This window comes from Hemitrygon akajei, chromosome 5, assembly GCF_048418815.1.
Source record: "Hemitrygon akajei chromosome 5, sHemAka1.3, whole genome shotgun sequence".
NCBI lineage: Eukaryota > Metazoa > Chordata > Chondrichthyes > Myliobatiformes > Dasyatidae > Hemitrygon > Hemitrygon akajei.
Window position 1 is genome coordinate 179576533 of NC_133128.1, and position 20777 is coordinate 179597309.

Sequence of the window (20777 nt, forward strand, 5' to 3'; positions counted from 1 at the left end):
CGTGAATACAGTACTGCCGAACTCTTTAGACAAAATATCTCTTAAGTGGGCAGCAGCAGAGTTAATGGCAGTGCTCATCGGAAGGATTCTTTGGACACCAGGCCCGGCGACAATGACCCAGCCTAAGTGGCTCAGCTGAGGAAGCAGCAGAACGTGAGAATGCTGTTCTTGGACTACAGTTCAGCATTCAGCACCATAATTCCATCCAGGCTCGACAAGAAGCTCAGAGACCTCGGCCTTCACCCTGCCTTGTGCAGCTGGATCCTGGACTTCCTGTCAGATCGCCGGCAGGTGGTAAGAGTGGGCTCCCTCACCTCTGCCCCTCTGACTCTTAACACAGGAGCCTCTCAGGGCTGTGTACTAAGTCCCCTCCTTTACTCTGTGTACCTATGACTGCGTAGCCAACCACAGCTCCAATCTGCTAATTAAATTTGCCGACGACATGACATTGATTGGCCTAATCTTAAACAATAATGAGGTGGCCTATGGGAAAAAGTCATCCCTCTGACACAGTCGTGTCAAGAAAACAACCTCTCCCTCAATGTCGCAAAAACAAAGGAGCTGGTTGTGGACTACAGGAGGAATGGAAACCGGCTAATCCCTATTGACATCAATGGATCTGGGGTTGAGAGGGTGAACAGCTTCAAGTTCCTCGGCATCCACATCACCGAGGACTTCACGTGGTCTGTACACACCAGCTGTGTGGCGAAAAAGGCACAACAGCACCTCTTTCATCTCAGTCGGTTGAGAAAGTTTGGTATGGGCCCCAAAACCTAAGGACTTTCTACAGGGGCACAATTGAGAGCATCTTGACCGGCTGCACCACTGCCTGGTATGGGAACTGTACCTCCCTTAATCGGAGGATTCTGCAGAGAGTGGTGTGGACGGCCCAGTGCATCTGTAGATGTGAACTGCCCACTAGTCAGGACATTTACAAAGACAGGTGTGAAAAAAGGATCAGTGGGGCCCCGAGTCACCCCAATCACAATCTACTCCAGCTGCTACCATCCGGTCGCATAAAAGCCAGCATCAACAGACTCCAGGACAGCTTCTTCCACCAGGCCTTCAGACAGAATAACTCGGGCTGATCTGAACGTATTTCTATGTTACGTTGACTGTTCTATTTATTATCAATTACTATGATTGCACATTTAGACGGAGATGTAACGTAAAGATTTTTACTCATGTATGTGAAGGATGTAAGAAATAAAGTCAATTCAGTTCTGATGTAGGTGGTGTGAGAGGAAGCGGAAATACAGCAAGGGAATGGGGGTACCAGCCAGGTGGAGAGCTAACCCGATCAGACCAATGGTAATATCACCCATCTCTTTTCCTGGTCAGTGTCTGATTGCTAGAAAAGTAATTTGGACTCTCTGAGACTGAGAAAAGAGCAATAGCTGCATTCTGGTTTTCAACAAAATGTGGCTAAACTACAAAACATCACTGATTCAGTGTTTCAACTCGAGGGATGACTTTGTTCCAGCAAACAAAGTCCCTGCCAGGTGGATTCTGTGTGTACGTTAGCAAAGGCTGGTGAACAGACTAACCTGTAGTTGACGGCCACTGTTCTGGGACAATTGAGCACCTTACAATTAAATGCCAGTCACATTACCTGCTCAGGGAGTTTACTGTTGTGTTCAACACTCCCTACATCCCCCACCAAGTGTGAACCACGGACACACTGTGAGAACTTTACAGTATCATCAGCTCTCTACAATAACAGTCTCCTCATAACTGCAGGAGACTTCAGTCATGTTAGCCCGCAGGACATTTTACCCAGATTCCACCAACATCTCACCATGGCCACTAAGACAACAGACAGACTCGACCACATTTATGCAAACAGATGCAGTATTTACAAAGCCGTCCCATACACTCATCTTGTTCTCTCTGACCACATCTCTATCATGTTAATCCCACTGTACTGACTGGACTGTTGCTGAAAACGGAGAAACCGGTCAAGAGGAGTGCCACTGTATGGCCTAATGAAGCAATCTCTGTGCTTCAGGACTGTTTAGAATGGACTAACTCGCAGATGTTCACGGAGGCTGCCACAAAACGGAGAAGGTACAGCCCTCAAGGAATATGCCTCATTTGTCATTGACTACACCAGTAAGTGTGTAAACAACGTTAGTACCTTGAGGACAGACACCTCTGAGCCCAACCAAAAGCCCTGGATGAAGGCTGAGGTGTGCTCCCTACTAAAAACCCGGGATGCTGCCTTCTGCTGATGGAACAGCTCTCAGAGTGGCCAGGGGAACCTTGGTGCCTCGAGGGCTAAGACCGCTTATGTTCAAAAAGTTCAGGAACACCTGTCCGATAATGATCCCCAGTTTATGTGGCTGGGTGTTACTGACCATGCAAGGAAAAACAGCGTGGACTGTAAGAGTGTCACCTCCTTCCCTGACGCTCTAAACAACTTCTGTGCACGCTCTGAGGTATGCAGCATAATGCCGGCCATGAAGGATATTCCCCTCCCAAGTGAGCAGCCGTTGTCTGTAACAGCAGCGGACATGAGAAGGACTCTGCAGAGAGTCCACCCCCGTGAGGCAGATGGGCCAGACAACATCCCAGGCCGAGTACTCAGGAAGTGTGCACAAATCAGCTCTCTGACGTCTTCATGGACATCTCCAATACTTCACTCATCCCAGCTTCTGTCCCCAAATCGGCCACCATCATCCCGGTACGGAAGAAGTCTGTGACTACAGAATTAATTATCTATACCAATCATTATTGAAGTGCTTTGAACAGCTTGTAATAACTCGTATCAAAAAGTCCACTCCTGCCACACTGGAGACTTGCCAATATGCTTAGAATGAATAAGCGACAGAAGTAGGTCTACAAGTAGGTGCCATAACTAATCTGTCATTCACCTGAACTTGACATACTGAGAAAGTTCAAGTTTAATTATCATTCAACCATACTTAAATACCCTTGAGTACAGCCAAATGATACAGCGTTTCTCTGGGACAAAGGTGCAAAACACAGTACCAAGGGTCATACATAGCACAAGGCAACTACAGCATGTATAAGACAGCAGTAACGCCAAAAAAATCATCCTGTAACTCAAGTCCCAAAGTGACATGTTTCGTAGATTGAAGGAGCATGATTGTTATTTCAAGAACAGGACTCAGCAGTTTGCAGACCACATGCACGTGTGCAGTCCAGCTTGTCTTCCACTGAGTGAACACTGGGGGGCAGCACTGACCCCCAACCCAGCATGGATGCTGTCCCACCCGGTCTCTGGCGACTTCCCTCGGGCGACACCGCAGCATGAGGCCTAGTCCGTGTTACAGCCAAAGCCACGCAGCTGCCCCGCCATCGGTCTCGCCAATAAGCAAGCAGTATTCTATACCAATGTCCAACAGGTTTTGTGGTCACAAGAAACACATCCAAGGCGATTTCTTGCTGTTAGACTGCACACCGCCTTCGCACATTGACGCCAGCGTCATTCTGTAGCAGGCGGTAACGGGGTCTCCTCCAACCGAGAGTACCTCATTGATGGGATAGACATGCAGTACTTGAAGCTCTTAATGTCCAGCAGTGTCCTGTGATCATAATTTTTCTTTTACAAAAGACAAAAACACCTTTATTTGACCCTGGAGAGGCCTCTGTATCCGAATGTGCCACCAGTTTACTGGAAAGGATGCCTAAGTCAGAATGCTGTCCCTGGATTTCAGCTCGGCATTCAACACTATCGCTCCACAGACTTTGGTGAACAGACCATTCTGCAACTGGGTGTTGGACTGCCTAATGAACAAACTGCAAAGACTCGGGATGCACAAGCCGTTCCTCCCTCCCCATTATCCTCAACGCAGATCCCCCCCCCCCCACCCCAGGGCTGAGTGCTGAGCCCATTGAGGTTCACTCTGCTCACACGTGACTGTGTGTCCAAACACCCGAGCAACTACATCGTCAAATTTGCTGATGACACGACAGTGGTGGGGCTTATCACCAGCAATGATGAGACAGCCTACAGAGAGGAGGTGGAAGAGCTCAAGGTCTGGTGCCAGGCATATAACCTCTTCCTTAACGTCAACAAGACCAATGAGACGGTTATTGCCTGCTGGAGAACTCGCCCCACTCACACTGCCCTTTGATGGCACAGCAGTGGAACTGCGAGCGGTTTCAAACTCCTGGGAGTGTACATCTTTCATGGTCCCAGAACACATCCTGCACAATTGGGAAAGCTCACAAACGCCTCGGCTTTCATTAGAAGGCTGAAGAGAGCTGGACTATTTATGTCCTCCTGCAGATGTGTAGTAGAGAGCATCCTAACATTCTACATCACTGCGTGGCACTGAAATGGCACTGTGATGGACAGGCGAACTCTGCAATAGCTAATCAAATCTGACCAATGCACCACTGACACCAGTCTATCCACTATCAGGGACAAATATGCAGAAAGGTGTCTGGAAAAAGGCCAATAACTTCATGAACGATCCCACCCATCCTGCTCATGAACTGTTTGCCTCATAATAGGTGTGCCTCAAGTAGCTTCTGCTGACCGAGTCCAGCTCCTGGCCTTCAGGTGTGGCTTTAGCTACTAAGCCCGGTGGAAACATTTCGACTGACAGGAGAAGGGGCAAAGGTGGGTTACTGGCACCTTAAAACCAGTTGCTTCGGGCAAATGGGGCTCGTCAGCCATGATCAGTATCTCCTCTAGGAGAAGGGAATGAGTGTGAATGAGATAGATGGGCTGCCAATGGAAGTTCATAGTAAGTTGATTATCAAAGTATTTCCTTGTGATTAATTTTCATGCAGACATTTCCTGCAGGAAATAGAGTACAGTAGAATTTATGATAAACTACACATTACCATCAAATCCAGATTCAAGATTGTTTAATGTCATTTCCAGTACACAATTGTAAAGGAGGACAAAATAATTGGTACCTTGGATCCAATGCAGCACAGAAAACACCATTGGATAAGGAACACAATAATTATAAAAAAAAAATACAATAAATATAAATATGTAAGATAGATTCTATACATCTACATAAACCCCAAAGGGAAAATACGGTGCTGGAGTCCTTCAGGCAGTTCTACATTGAGTTCAATGCCGACTAGTAACTCCTGCGATGTTGCTGGTACCAAACTATATCGGTCCCTGCCAGACCTTTGGGTTCATCAGATGCATGGACGGGGGAAGCTTGCTACATGGGAAACAGCTTGCTCTGCGTATTGTACTGCCCAGGTTTGCATATCCATGTTCAACTGTGACCAACGGAGGCCCTTATCTCACTTTGCCTAGCATCACTTTATGGACGTACAATGTTTAGAATCTATCTTATAGATTTGTATTTATTGTATTTTTTTAAATTATTGTGTTCCTTATCTAATGGTGTTTTTTTTTTTGGTGCTGCATTGGATCCAAGGTACCAATTATTTTGTCCTCCTTTACACTTGTGTGCTGGAAATGACATTAAACAATCTTGAATCTGGATTTGATGGTAATGTGTAGTTTATCATAAATTCTACTGTACTCTATTTCCTGCATGAAATGTCTACATGAAAATTAATCACAAGGAAGTACTTTGATAATCAATTTACTATGAACTTCCATTGGCAGCCCATCTATCTCATTAACACTCATTCCCTTCATCACTGTGACCACAATCTGTGTCATCTTGCCTAGGCATCTTGGGGTGTACTTCTAAACAGGTGGCCTGGGGGTGTAGGGAGTGCCTATGGCTCACACTCCCAGCGAGGCAGATCAGGGCTGACCTTCAGTGTGGGGTTCCTATATTCCCCCTGTGTGTGGCTTTCCTCCTGGTGCCCCTTCATCCCAAAGGCATTCCAGCTGTTATCAAGGATTCTGATTGAATTGAATTGAATTTATTACTTGCATCCTTCACATGCATGAGTAAAAATCTTTACGTTATGTCTACATCTAAATGTGCAATTTATAGTAATTTGTAATAAATATACGACAGGATAGTTAATATAACATAGAAATATAGTTGTATCAGTGTGAATTAATCGGTCTGATGGCCTGGTGGAAGAAACTGTCCTGGAGCATGTTGGTCCTGGCTTTTATGCTGCGGTACCATTTCCCAGATGGATGGTAGCAGCTGGAACAGTTTGAGGTTGGGTGACTGGGATCCCCAGTGATCCTTCGGGCCCTTTTTTACACACCTGTCTTTGTAGATGTCCTGAATAGTGGGAAGTTCACATCTACAGATGCTCTGGGCTGTCCACACCACTCTCTGCAGAGTCCTGTGATTGAGGGAAGTACAGTTCCCATACCAGGCAGTGATGTAGCTTGTCAGGGTGCTCTCAATTGTGCCCCTTTAGAAAGTTCTTAAGATTTGGGGGCCCATACCAAACTTCATCAACCATCTGAGGTGAAAGAGGCGCTGCTGTGCTTTTTCCACCACACAGCCGGTATGTACAGACCACATGAGATCCTCAGTGATGTTTATGCCAAGGAACTTAAAGCTGTTCACCTTCTCAACCCCAGATCCATTGATGTCTATAAGGGTGAGCCTGTCTCCATTCCACCTGTAATCCACAACCAGCTCCTTTGCTTTTGTGACATTGAGGGAGAGGTTATTTTCTTGACGCCACTGTGTCAGGGTGATGACTTCCTCTCTGTAGGCTGCCTCATTATTATTTGAGATTAGGCCAATCAATGTAGTGTCATCAGCAAGTTCTCAGTATAAAACTTACTGGCTGGACTAAAACAAGTATGAAAACTTGTCAAAGTACAGGCTCCATTTACAAAGGATTCTGAAGACAAGAAGGAACCAATGATGTAAACTGCTTTCCTGATCAAGTGCCGACTTCATGGGTCAGTTTCCATTGTGAACACTGAACCTACCATCTACTGACTACATGTGCTTCAGTGAAGTTGCCGGTTTTATTTGGACTGACATCCTACTTGTGTTAAACATTGTGAAAGCTTAAATCACAATTCTTTGTCCCTGTCATAAACCCCATTTTCTTGCCACCAGCTCCACTCTACATTCTGAAAACTCTCTTGGTTTTATTTACTTATTCTTTGAGAGACAGTGCACAATAGTTCCTTCTGTCCCTTTGAGCCATGCCATCCAACAACCCTGATTTAACCCTAGCCTAATCAACGACCAATTAATCTACCAACCAGTACCTCTTTGGACTGTGAGAGGAAACCGGAGCACCTGGAGGAAACCCATGTGGTCACGAGGAAAAGGTACCAACTCCTTACAGACAGTGACTGGAATTGAACCTGGTACTGTAAAGTGTTGTGCTAATGACTATGCTACCATGTCGCCCTCTACCTGATATTTATGTTAAATATTGAACATAAAACAGTACAGCACAGGATAGGCCATTCAGTACATGCTGCTGTGCCAAATGATGCTAATTTATACTAAATGTCCTTTTCAGGTGTGTCATACAGTACATATCCCTCTGATCCTTTCTTTATCATGCATCTATCTAAAAGCCTCTTATATGTCTCCGAAATACCTGCTTCCACTATTACCCCTGATACCTACTTGAGGTACCTACTATTCTCAGTGTAAAAACTTGGCCATCACATCACTTTAAACTTCCCCCTTTAACCTTAAAAGAGTGTCCTCTGGCATTTCTACCCTGGCAAAAAGACACTGACTTGTGTGGCATAGGTCTACCCTACCTATGCCTTGCAATTTAAAAAAAACCTCTGTCAGATCTCCCTTCAGCCTTCAACGCTCTAGGAAGAGCAATCCTTGTTTATCCAAACTTTGCAGTATGTACCCTCAAATCCAGACACCATCCTGGTAAACTCTTCAGTCTCCACTTTATTCTGCAATTAGGCAAACAGAAATGCACACAGTACTCCAAATGTGGACTTAATAAAGTTTTATATAGCTGAGCATTAACTCTTAAGTACTGAGGGGATGTTAGGGGTAACTTTTTGACACAGAGTGGTGGATGCGTGGAATGCACTGAGCATTAACTCTTAGATAGGTACTGAGTGGATATCAGGGGTAAGTTTTTGACAGAGTGGTGGATGCGTGGAATGCACTGCTGGTGGCAGTGGTGGAAGTGGATACGATAGGGTCTTTTAAGAGCCTCTTGGACTGGTAAATGGAACTTAGAAAAATAGAAGGCTATGTGCTCAGGAAATTGTAGGCAGTTTCTAGAGTAGGTTACATGGTCAGCACAACATTCATAGAACACTACAGCACAGTACAGGCCCTTCAGCCCTCCATGTTGTGATGCCCCATATAATTCTTAAAAAAAGTACTAAACCAAACCCACACTACCCCATAACCATTTTTCTTTCATCCATGTGCCTGTCCAAGAGGCTCTTAAATACCCCTAATGATTTAGCCTCCACCACCATCCCTGGCAAGTCATTCCAGGCACTCACAACCCTCTGTGTAAAAAAACTTAACCCTGATGTCTCCCCTAAACTTCCCTCCCTTAGTTTTGTACATATGCCCTCTGGTGTTTGCTATTGGTGCCCTGGGAAACAGGTACTGACTATCCACCTCTCATAATCTTGTAGACCTCTATTAAGTCCCCTCTCATTCTTCTACGCTCCAAAGAGAAAAGTCCCAGCTCTGCTAACTTGCTAACATTGTGGGCAGAGGGGTCTGAAATATGCTGTAGATTTCTGTGTTCTATGTTCAATGCATGCTCACCACATTATCAATGAAAATGAGCATACATATGACTTTACCATCTTACCCACTTGAAGTAGCTACTTTTAGTGAATTATGAACCAGGACTCCAAGATCCTTCTATACCTTAATGCTATTAAGAGGTCTAATGTTGACAGTCTGATTATCATTATCAATACCTATTTTAAAATGATCGCTGATACACTGCTTAGTGTGTCGGAACTTGAAAGTGCAAAGTTCAAAGTAAATTTTATTATGTCAATGTATGTCACCCTGAGTATATATGTCAGAGTATATATGTCACCCTGAGTATATATACAACCCTGAGATTCAGTTTCTTGTGGGCATACTCAGCAACAATAATAGGATCAATGACAGATCAACTAGAGTTCAGAAGATAACAAACTCTGCATATGCAAATATAAATAACATGAGATAATGAGAAAGTGTCCTTAAAGTGAGATCATTGGTTGTAGGAACATTTCAATGATGGGGCAAATTAGTGTAGTTAACCCCTCTTATTCAAGAACTTGGTGGTTGAGGGGTAGAAACTGTTCTTGAACCTGGTGGTGCAAGTCCTGAGGTTCTTGTACCTTCTACCTGATGGCGGCAGCAAGAAGAGAGGATGGCCTGGGTGGTGGGGATCTCTGATGGTGGGTGCTGCACTCTTATGGCAGCATTTCATGTGGGTGTGCTCAATAATTTGGAGGGCTTTTCTTGTGATATACTGGGCTGAATCCACTACCTTTTGGAATATTTTCCATTCAAAGGCAATGGTGTTACCATTACCAGGCCGTGATTGGCAACTTCAGTTCCCAATGTTGGAACTGGGTTGGGAGTAAATGGTTCTTTGATTTCCTCGATGGAATTAGTCTGATATCTGAGTTAGGAGTGGATTAGTGTTGGCCCCACAATACTGAGAAGGGTTAAGATAATTTTCATGTCATTGATGGAACCTGCAGAAATACATCTCAGAAATGATTATTTCTACTTGACAAATAAGCAACAGGATGCACATGGTTATGTTGTTGTTCATATATGAGCAAACTGAAAAAGATAAATGTTCCAACATTCACTAGGCAGAGAGGGTGGAAGGAAGGGCAGTGAGAAAGGGTGTGGAGGATGTTGTACAGCAGACAGCCACCTGTAAATACATTGTTGGCAGAGTGCACCCCAGAAAATCTATTTTTTATTGCTTATATATGGGGATTATATAAGGTGACAAAGGACTTCACGTGTGCCATAATACAGGGGGTCCAACTTGTTTTAACTTTTTCCCCATATTTGCTGAAAGCACGTGAGACTGCTGGCACTTTGATATGATTTTGCCCTTTGATTATATTACAACAGCGCAAAAGTACAGTAAAACTTCTGCAACACTTTCAAAAGGCGCTATAAAAATGATCTGGAGACACCAGAAATGACACAGCCACCCACTCTCCCACAATTTACGATGAATCACTGGGCAGGTCCAAGATGAAGCATTTTTTTTCTCGCCAGCCGGCTGCAATTGGTGCTGCCAGGACAAAACCCGGCCCACATTGATAGTGGCGCTGCCTCCCATTGGGCGCATGGAGCTGTCAATCTCTAAGGTCACGATCAGCATCGATTGTCATATAGTACGAACCCTCGCCATTGGGGGTGAGGGTTGTGCAATTTTCCATCGCTGTGGACGGGTCCGGATGCGGTGGTCTGGTGAGTGGAATGAGTAGCGTTCAGTGGAGCGGGAACCGATTTGTTTAAAGGATGCAGCGGGCAGCGTGACATCCCGCCCGCCGGCCTGGCGCAGGAGCGGGGATGGTGACATTTGTCAGCAGGTAAGCCCAGAGACCGTCTCAGACCCGGAGGCTTCGCATCCGACCTGCTCCCAGCGCCGTGCTGGCCGTGCGGGCGCGTTTCCCTTTCAGAAGCATGTTATGTAAAGGCCGTTGTTTTCCCACTTCCCTTTCATGATGCTCCACCCCGGGCTACTGTGCGCAGCGCTGAACCTGCCGCCGGCTGGGTCGGACTGGCCCCGCTTTCAGTGGTCAGTCCGGGGATCGCTGGGGTACCGACAACCCGCGGAGCCACTCAGGAATAGGGCAGGTCTCTGGCTGTTTCCAACCTGATGATAAGGGCCGGTGTTTATATCAAACAGGAATGCTTAGCATATCAGTCAGTACTTGTGGAGGGAAAATCTTAAAAGCCATAGAAAAATACAGCTGGAAACGGACCCAATTCGTCCATGCCCAGCAAAGTGGTACATACCCTGGTTATTCCCATTTGTCTGCGCTTGGCCCGTATCCCGCATAACCCCTCTAAGTCATCTACTTAGCAAAATATCTTAAATGTTGTCACCCACGTTATTAATTACTTTCTCTGACAGCTCCTCCCATGTATACAACACCCTCGCGTGAAGTTGCCCGTCCGTTGTAAAACTTCCAACTTAAACCTATGCCCTCCAGCGTCTTTCCCTGGGAAGAAGAAATTTCTGATCAAAGGTCTCTCAACAGAACTGAGGAAAGTGAGAGAAATGCTCGATTAAAGTTACGAGGATAGGGAGAACAAGAGGGGAAGTTTTGTGATTGGGCCAAAGGCTGAAGAAATCAATTTGCAAAGAGGGGAAAATGTGCAGGATACCAAACGGCAAGGAAGTGGTAAAAACGTGAACAGATTTTCTGAAATTACTAAAGAGTTTGGAAGGTTGGCAGGAAATCTGCAATAAACATTCCGGAGTGATGACTACTTGGAAATGTTAAACTCACTGTCTTATAACCCCACTGTTCAAAGTTCAAAGTACATTTATTGTCAAAGTATGACACTATCTTACCTTGAGATTCATTTTCTTGCCGGCTTTTACAGGGAAAACAGAAATACAATAGAATTTATGAAAAAATATACATGAGAAGGACTGACCAATAACCAATATGCAAGGGAAGCCAAATTGTGCATAATAAAAAATAGAACATTGAGAACATGAATTTTAGAGTCCTTGAAAGAGAGTCTACAGGTTGTGGAGGCAGTACAGTATCGAAGTAAATTAAGCTATTCACACTGTTTTGGGAGCCTGATGGTTGCAGGGTAATAACTGTTTCTGAACCTGGTGGTGTGGCCCCCAAGGCTCCTGTACCACCTCCTCAATGGTAGAAGCAAGAAGAGAGCATAGCTTGGATGACGGATGTTGCTGCCTTGTGACAAAGCTCTTCGTAAATGCGCTCAATGACTCTTGAATGATCTTCTAAAAGGTAGAGCTATAGAGTGTCACGGTGTTGAAACAAGGCCTTTGGTCAATTTAGTCCATGCTGAACTGCTATTCTGCCTTGTACCTTCAACCCACCGCTGGACCATAGTCCTTCATAACCGTGCCAACCGTGTACTAGTCCAAACTTCTCTTAAATGTTATAAATGAACCCACATACAATTCCGTTGGCAGCTCATTCAACAGTAACACCACCCTTTGAGTGAAGAAATTCCCCCCTTGTGTTGCCTTTCACCTCTCGCCCTTAACCTATGATCTTTAGTTCTAGTCTCACCCAACTGCAGTAGAAAAAGCCTGCATGCGTTTATCCTATATATACCACTCATAAGTCCCAACCTATTCGACCTTTTCCTGTAACTCAAGTCCTTAGGTCCTGGCAATGGCCTTGTAAATGTCATCTGTGCCTTTTTCAATTTAACTGATCTCTTTCCTGCAGATAGGTGATCAGAACTGCACACAACACTCCAAATTAGGCCTCACCTAAGTCTTCAACAAAACTTTCCAATTTCTGTTTTCAATACTTTGATTTATGAAGGCCAATGTACCAAGAGCTTAATTTATGACCTTATCTACCCGTGACATCACGTTCAAGGAATTCAGTATTACTAGATTCCTTTGTTCTTTTGCACTCCTTAGTGCCTTGTTGTTCACTGTGCATGTTGTACCAGGTTTCTCCTCCCAAAGTGCAACACCCACCTCACACTTGTTTGCATTAAACTCCATCTGCCATCTTTTAGCCCATTTTTCCAGCTGGGCCAGATCCTGCTGCAAGCTTTGATACCTTCCTCATTGTTCATTACGCCCCCAGTCTTGGTGTCATCTGCAAACTTGGTGATCCAGTTTGCCAAATCATTAATATAGATGATAAACAACAATGGAGACTGCGCTGCTCCCTGCGGTACACTACTAGTCATAGGCCTCCAGTCAGAGAGGCAACCATCTACTACTGCTGTCTGGCTTCTCTTGCTAAGCCAATGTTGAATCCAATTTACTACTTCATCTTGAATGTCAAGCGACTTAACCTTCTGGACCAGACTCCCATGCGGGACGTTGTCAAAGTCCATGTCCATGTAGACAATGTCCAATGCCTTTCCTTTGTCAACTTCCTGGAAAAACTATGACAAAGATACTTTATAAGTGTACTTCATCATGACCCTTGCACCTTCAGGACCTTCTCTACACTTCATCTGCTACTGAGGGCTGTCCAACTGGGTGATGGAGTTATTGAACTTTGTTGGAAGAATATTAGGAGGCTGAAAGCAAAGTGCTTTGAATGAGGCTGAGACGGAGAGGTCTCAGGCAGCTAGCAATGGGTCATGCTTGTTGTCAGAATTGAGGTGATTTGCAAATGGCACAAAATGAGTGTTTGGTCTCGACATACAAGAGACGACATTGTGAGCAGTGAGTGCAGTACACTAAATGGATGGTAATGTGGAACTTCGATATAAAATGCCTTGTTTTATTGGGGGGGTTGGATATATTGCAGGTATTATGACCCTGAAGGTGAAAATTAGATTGTGTTACATTGAGGTTACACTGTAAAATTAAATCACTGGGTGAAATAGAATGGCAATGGACATAGAAGCAGTTCTTGTGCTTTGAATGACAACTGCTTTGCACAAGACTGCAAGACATTGCAGGAAGTTGTGAACACAGCCTAAACAAGGGGTTCCCAACCCACCGTCCACGAACCCTTTAATTAATGGTAGGGCTCCATGGCATAAAGAAGGTTGGCAACCCTGGCCTAGTCTATCAAGAAAACCAGCCTCCCCCTCTGGATTCAGTCTATCCTTCTGCCTTGGGAGAGCAGCCAACATAATCAAAGGCCACTCCCAGACATTCGCTCTACTTTCCTCCTCCCATCGGGCAAAAGATACAAAAGCTTGAGAATGCATATCACCGGGTTCAAGTACAGCTTCTCCTTTGTTACAAGACTTGATTTCTTATCCAATATAAGAACACAGCAATATAAAAACGTATGGGGTCTCTCAGTTTATCTCGCCATTGCTCTTGCTCTTTGTCTGTCTGCACTGCACTCTGTAACACTGTATTCTGTATTTTTTTTCGTTCAATCATAATACAGGTATACTTGAGTAAAGAAAGATCAATAAACAATTATTGCTTAACAATAATCAATTACCAGTCCTGTATTTGCATGCATGGCAAATGACTATTAATGGAGATATGAGAATGAATGAGACTGTCCCAAAAGGATTTTTAAAAGATTGTTAAATAGGGAGGAAAAAGGATGATGATTTAAGTAGCAGCATGCTGCTGGAAGTTTAGAAATGTAAGGAAAATAATATTTACTTTTACTGTTTGCAGGATTTGGTTTATTCCTCTCTCTGTGCGTTGGGTGTTTTGGGGTTTCTTTGTTTTGTGGCTGCCTGTAAGGAGACAAAATTCAAGGTTGTATAACATATATATATATATATATATATATATATATATTTTGCTAATATATATACTTAGAACTTTTGAACTTTTTTAAAATCCTGAATTGAGGAAGATAATGTGCTACTTCCGAGCAATCCAAGATCTTGTTACTGCGATCTTTAGCTAGTGACCTTCTAATCGATTGCAGAGGGAATGTGCTGGTGAAAAGTACACGTATGAAGTTCTGTGCACATGCTCACAGGGACATGTATTGATTCTTGATCTTGTACATCTATTCATCAAACCTTTCCTGATCACATCTCCCACTACAAAAATATTTACTATGGTCCTAATACTCAAAGGTGACAAACCTTTGAGTAAAGCTCACCAAAGGTGAGCTTATTCTTGGGATACTGCCACAGATAAAATGCTGGAGGAACTCTGCAGGTCAGGCAGCATCAATGGAAGGGAATAAATGATCAATGTTCTGGGCCGGGGTTCTTCTTTGGGACTGGAAAGTAAAGGAGAAGAAGCCAGAATAAAGTGCTGGGGGGAGGGGAAGGAGTGCAGGTGATAGGTGAGACCAGGTCAGAGGAAAGTGGGTGGGTGGAGAGGGGGGTGAACTGAGACATTGGGAGGTGATAGGTGGGAAAGGTAAAGGGCTGAAGAAGAAGGAATCTGATTGGAGTGGAGTGTACCTTTCTGGAGCTTCAATATTTTAATTTCAAAAGTCTATCTTTGAATGGAGTTGTGTACCATCAATACAAGTCACATTCAGGTTTGGAAAGGTGAATTACAGGTTCCCAAATATTCTGCTCAGTATTGAGTGCAACATTATGTATTGTTGGGGATCCATTGTCTAAGTCACTCGTCCATTCTGGAAGCTTCAGTTTTATAGAAACATCTGATGACTTGATGGAGAAAAAAAATCAAGCCATGTTCTCTCTCTTGCTTTTGCACATTGGTTGTTTGTCAATCTTTGTTTATGTATAGTTTTTCATAAATTCTATTGTACTTCTTTAATTCTCCTGTAAACATTTGCCAGAAAATGAATATATGGGAACATACGTACTGCAATAATAAATTTACTCTGTACTTTAAACATTCTTCACCACCCTGTCAACTTGCATGGCTGCTTTCAATGAACACTGCACTTGTACTCCTGGGGCCAGCTATTCAACAACCCTTGTCAGTGCCCTGCCATTCACTCGATAGATCCTGACATGGTTTGACTGTCCAAAACGGATTGCCTCACACTTATCTAAGTTGAAATCTATTTATCACCCCCTCAACTCATCTCTCTAACTCAGAGATTCTCAGCCTGGGGTCCACAGACCCCTCAGTTAATGGTAGGAATTCATGGCATAAAGAAGGTTGGGAACCCCTGCTCTAGCTGAGCAAGATCTGCAATTCATTAGAACTTTCTTCACTGTTTACAAGACTCTGTGAGTTAGCATCATCAGCAAACTTGCTAACTGTACCATATGCATATATGTCCAAATAATTTACATAAAAATTAATACTAACACTGATCTCCTGAGCTCCCCACTATTCATAGGCTTCCAGTTGGAGTATCAGCCTTCAAACCATCAGCTTTTGCTTCCTGCCATCTAACTCCTTCTGAATCACATTCTTAAACAACAGTAGCCACCCTCCCTCCTTCAGAACTTCAGCAGTGGCTAATGATGAAACAAGTGTCTCAACAAGGGCCTCGGTGATTTCTGCCCTGGTCTCCCTTCAGGTCTGAAGGTGCACTTGTTCCACTCTTGGGTATTTGCCTGCCTTAATGCACTTCAAGGTTGCAAATATCTCCTTCCTCATAATAAGCATATGGTCCAAGAATTCACTACCTATTACTCTCATTTCTTTGGCAGTCACAATATTCTTCTTTGTAAACATAGGAGAACTAGACATTTAAAAAATCAGCCATCTACTGTGGCTCCACTCATAAGCAGTCCTGATGGTCTTTAAGATTACCTGTTCTCTCCCTAGTCATCCTTTTGCTATTCATACAGCTGAAGAATTTTTAACCATACCCACCAACTCCATCTGATACCTTCATTTTGTCCTCCTGATTTTCCTCTTAGGTTTGGACTGAAATTTTTTATATTTGTTGAGCGATTCATTCATACCCAGCTGCCAAAACGTGATATATATTTCCTTCATTTTCCTTACCAGAGCCTTGATATCTCCCATCAGCTCGATTCCCTGAATTTGGCATCCCTTCCTTCACTCTTAACTGAAGTATGCTGCCTCTGTACTCTTGATTATGGTCCATACAAAAGCCTTCCTTTTATCTTCATTTAGAGTCACCCAGTTCACCCCAGCTAGATCCTGCCTAATTTGACCTGCTCCACTTCAGGATTTAAACCTGTGGCCCTGTTCTATGCTTTTCCTTCAATATTTTAAAACTAGTAGAATCGTGGTCACTGGACCCAAAGACTTCCTCGAATGCCACTTCAGTTACTTGGCCCATTGCTACTGTAGTTACTTGAGCATTCAGCAAGGAGTGGCTCACTTACTGAGAAGTCCTGCTAGATTCCTCAGAACTTGATGCAATATTTCTGCATGTTTGAATGATGGAGGTTCGGCGACACTGAACAAGTTCAACGGTATCAACACTCATCGCTGAAACACCTCAGAAGCAGTGTGTGCATTGCAACGTCTAGTTTATTAACATCCTTCAGGGCAGCCAATATCACCAACCTAACCGTATGTGGCTGCACACTCAACAATGCAGTTGGCTTGAAACTGCCTCCTCAGTTCAGGAGCAATTACCAGTGGAGAATATGTGAAGGCATTGTCAGCAACATCCGTGCCCAGTGACTGGATTAGAATAAAAAATATATGTCCAGCTTTCAAGGTTGTTAGGACTGCTGGTCATTGGTAGGGCTCTGTGTGTATTACCATTACAAAGATTGTAGTCCACCAAAAATAAGTAACCAATTTCTCAATTCCTCTGTGCTGTCCTCCCTGCTTGGTCTTTGTATTCCCCTCCATTCCGGAAGGAGGGCCTCGGCCAGAAGTCTTGACTGTTCATTTTCATAGACGCTGCCTGACCTGCTGAGTTCCTCCAGTATTTTGTGTGCATCGCTTTGGATTTCCAGCATTTGCAAACTTCCTGGTGTTTATGGTGTGAGTATTAGTGGAATAGTCAACAGGTGCCATGTCATCAGATTTCAGAGCCAAGAAAAAGAAAGGATGTGATGCCCTCCTCAGAACATTGTGGAACTGTGAATTCATCATCGTGTAAACATGATGCAGTCTAATGGTGCTCATGCCGAATGACATCTCCGCATCCTGTACTCTACTACATAAAATGCGGTATACATAGATCATCAGGGCGAACTTAACACTCAATTAACGTTGGCTGATGCATTCTTGGTTCCCAATAAACAAAACTTTTCCTTATTGTGTTATCTGAGGCTGGGGGTTTCCTCAGCAACTGCGTGGCTGCTGGTTTAGCCAAATGCCTTTACAACATTTAAATGGATTTTAGTGTTGGGGGTTGGGTCGTGGAGTAGGGTGCAGGTATTCAGGAGGAAGAAATGCTCTCTTTACTGTGCTGGGACTAGGATGTTGATGGAGATGTGGTGTGAAATAGTGAATGGCAGTCGAATCACATGGGAATTGGGAATAAGAGCTGTTCTCTTTAAAATTCGATTTGTATGGAATGTGAATATAGGGCTAGAATACAAGTGGAGCTTGCATTGTAGTCAGAAATACCTGACGGTCAGTTGGTTGTCTAGTTTCCATTGTTGGGCGGCAGGGCGCAAATACGTCTCTACCAAAGGAGGTGTAAGATGCTCCTTCCCTCCACCATCCTGCAGATCACCCTTGGGCAAGGTGTAGCCCCTGATCAGAGCCACATGAAGCCATGGGAGCAGCTGGTGGATGATCGTATGAGCAGCGGCTGTATATCACAATTCCTGGTTATGTGACCAGGAATTGTGATATACGATTCCTGGTCACAGCCTCAGCCTCAGATAACACAATAATGAAAAGTTTTGTTTATTGGGAACCAAGAATGCATCAGCCAACGTTAATTGAGTGTTAAGCTCGCCCGATGATCTATGTATACCGCATTTTAAGTAGTAGAGTACAGGATGTGGAGATGTCATTCGGCATGAGCACCATTAGACTACATCATGTTTACACGATGATGAATTCACAGTCACTGAAGAGTATTGATAATGGCCAGGATCATCGTATTGTAAACACACTGTCCCGAGGAACGCAAACCACTTCTGTAGAAAAGTTTGCCTAGAACAATCGTGGTCAAAGATCATTTACATCATACGACACAGCACATAATGATGATGCTATTCCATTGATCAAAGGAACGAAGGGGAAAGAAATTTGTCCTCTTAAAAATTATATGTTGTATATAAATATTTCATTTTGAATTCAAAATTAACATGAATCAAATGGGGAAACAGCTATAATTTATTTTTATTAATTGAGATGCAGGCAGATAAGGCCCTTTGAGTCACATCACCCAGCAATATCACCATTTATTTATTTATTTTTAACTCTTGATTAATCATGGGACAAGATACAACGACCAATTAACCTACCAACCAGTACCTCTTTGGACTGTGGGAGGAAACCAGAGCTTCCAGAGGAAACCCACGCGGTCATGGTGAGAACGTACATCTGGCGTATTAAAAAAACAATGAATCTAAGAAGGGCAGAATCAGAATCAGATTTATTATCACTATGCATGTGTAATGAAATTTGTTAACTTTATGGCAGCAAGACGATGATGTATATCTGTTAAATAGTTAAGTTAAAAGAAGTAGTGCAAAATAACAGAAATAAAATAAAGTAGTGAGGTAGTGTTCATGGGTTCAATGCCAGTTTAGAAATCAGATGGCAGAGGGGAAGAAGCTGTTCCTAAATTGCTGAGTGTGTGCCTTCAGGCTTCTGTACCTCCTTCCAGTGTGAAGAGAGAATGTTGCAGGTGGTGTGGATCTTTATAGAATCCTAAATGAGTATAAAGTGAATAACATCTTCCCCTATTTTGTACTGATGCTTTTGAGAAATTTTCATATCTCAGTGAAGTAATTTCTTCCTTGGGTGTTGCATGATTGTTATTGAAACTCAGATATGTGGATCAAACTTTGTAGCCAAAACCTACTTACTTTCAGTGTTCTTTCAGTTTGCATTGCCCACAACATTCTCCCTCATTTCTTTTTACAGCTGCATGGACCAACTATTGCTCTGAGCAAAACTTTTTACATGGCCTGAAAACTGTGCGGCACTTTAATAATACAGTATATAAAATAAAACTCCAGCTGTGCGGTAACAGGCTGTGTGTGCAGGAGCATTTTGGTTACTGTGCGGCAGTGCACCCCCGTTACAGATATCATTTCAATGCAAAATGATTTTGATCTGAGTAATACACACAAAATGTTGGAGGAACGCAGCAGGTCAGGCAGCATCTGTGGAGGGGAATAAACAGCCGATGTCTCAGATGGAGACCCTTCATCAGGACTAAAGTCCGATTTTAATCTGACATACGAGAGAAAAGCTGAGTGCGACTCCCTAGAGGAGTCTTGCCTAGCTTCATTCAACTGTCAGGTTAGATCTGTTCTGCTGACAGATAAAGCTTTTGAATCTGCTGTACACTGAGAGTTTAACATCAACACAAAAGTCATTTTGGCTTTTCAGCTCCTGAACCTATGGGGTAGGAATAACTGGCAGGCATTGGTGTGTTGGTAAGCATCTCTGTGGGGAAGGAGAGTGAACAGCGGTGTAATAGGATTATTGTTACAATACTACTTACCACTACTTCAGACCAAGCATGCAGTGAACATAGGAATTAAAGTTTCAGGCGTTGTTTTAACAACAATATCTGTTTCTCGGCGGGCTTTAACTTGGTGAGGTTGATCCTTTTCAAGGGGAAGTAACTCTGGCTTACTGGCATTTTAATAGAATGAGAATTGTTCACCGATCAGTTGTTCAACCTGTCAGTGCTGCTTGTACTTGTCACTTGAAGTGTTAAGTCACTTGAGGAGCTGTGCAAATCGTATCCTTGTAATGGAATTCCTCTGTACTGCTCCGAAGATAGATTCGGCAATCCCAGATGGGAGCGCAAGCCAAGGAATAAAAATAACTGCAGGGTTCAGCACCGTGAGTCCTTACTTAGTTAAGTAGTTAAAGGCCATCCATTAGTAAGGAACGGGCTCTTTTTACAGACACCCATAAGCCAATTTTCTGAGTTAGAAGACAGACAAAGATCATTCACATGGTGACCCTACCTCTAGAGCGTTGTAATGAATGCCATCAAAAACGTATAAGAATAATTGCTGAAATCGGGGAGAGAGAGGAAACTAATTTTGTCATTATAGGAATGTAAGTTGGGCGTCTGAATTCAAGTGTAGGAGTATCCGTAGGCCGGGTGTTCATGACATGGCCATGGCCTGAATTGCAGTGATTCTATGATTCCCAGCAAGGATGGTAATGTTTTGTGTAATTTCCGCTTCAAAATCATCTCCAAACACCACTTAAGTTTCTTTACGTCCTCATCTGGTATGGGAGCAGCCGGGCATCGGACCAGAAGTCCT

At 43.6% G+C, this 20777-nt stretch overlaps 1 protein-coding gene across 4 annotated transcripts in view; it reads left to right on the forward strand.

Moving 5' to 3' along the window:
- The first annotated feature begins 10182 nt into the window (after positions 1 to 10182).
- The window catches only part of gpd2 (glycerol-3-phosphate dehydrogenase 2 (mitochondrial)), a 134722-nt gene continuing 124127 nt past the window's right edge, over positions 10183 to 20777 (forward strand). For 2 of the 4 annotated variants that reach the window (XM_073047346.1, XM_073047345.1), the window contains exon 1: positions 10183 to 10411. Coding sequence is in view for 1 of the 4 variants with exons in the window: in XM_073047344.1 (XP_072903445.1) it covers positions 10277 to 10289 (13 nt within the window). In the remaining 3 variants the exon portion in view is untranslated. The remainder of the gene's footprint in view (positions 10412 to 20777) is intronic. The other 2 variants (XR_012099097.1, XM_073047344.1) reach the window with 1 other exon arrangement.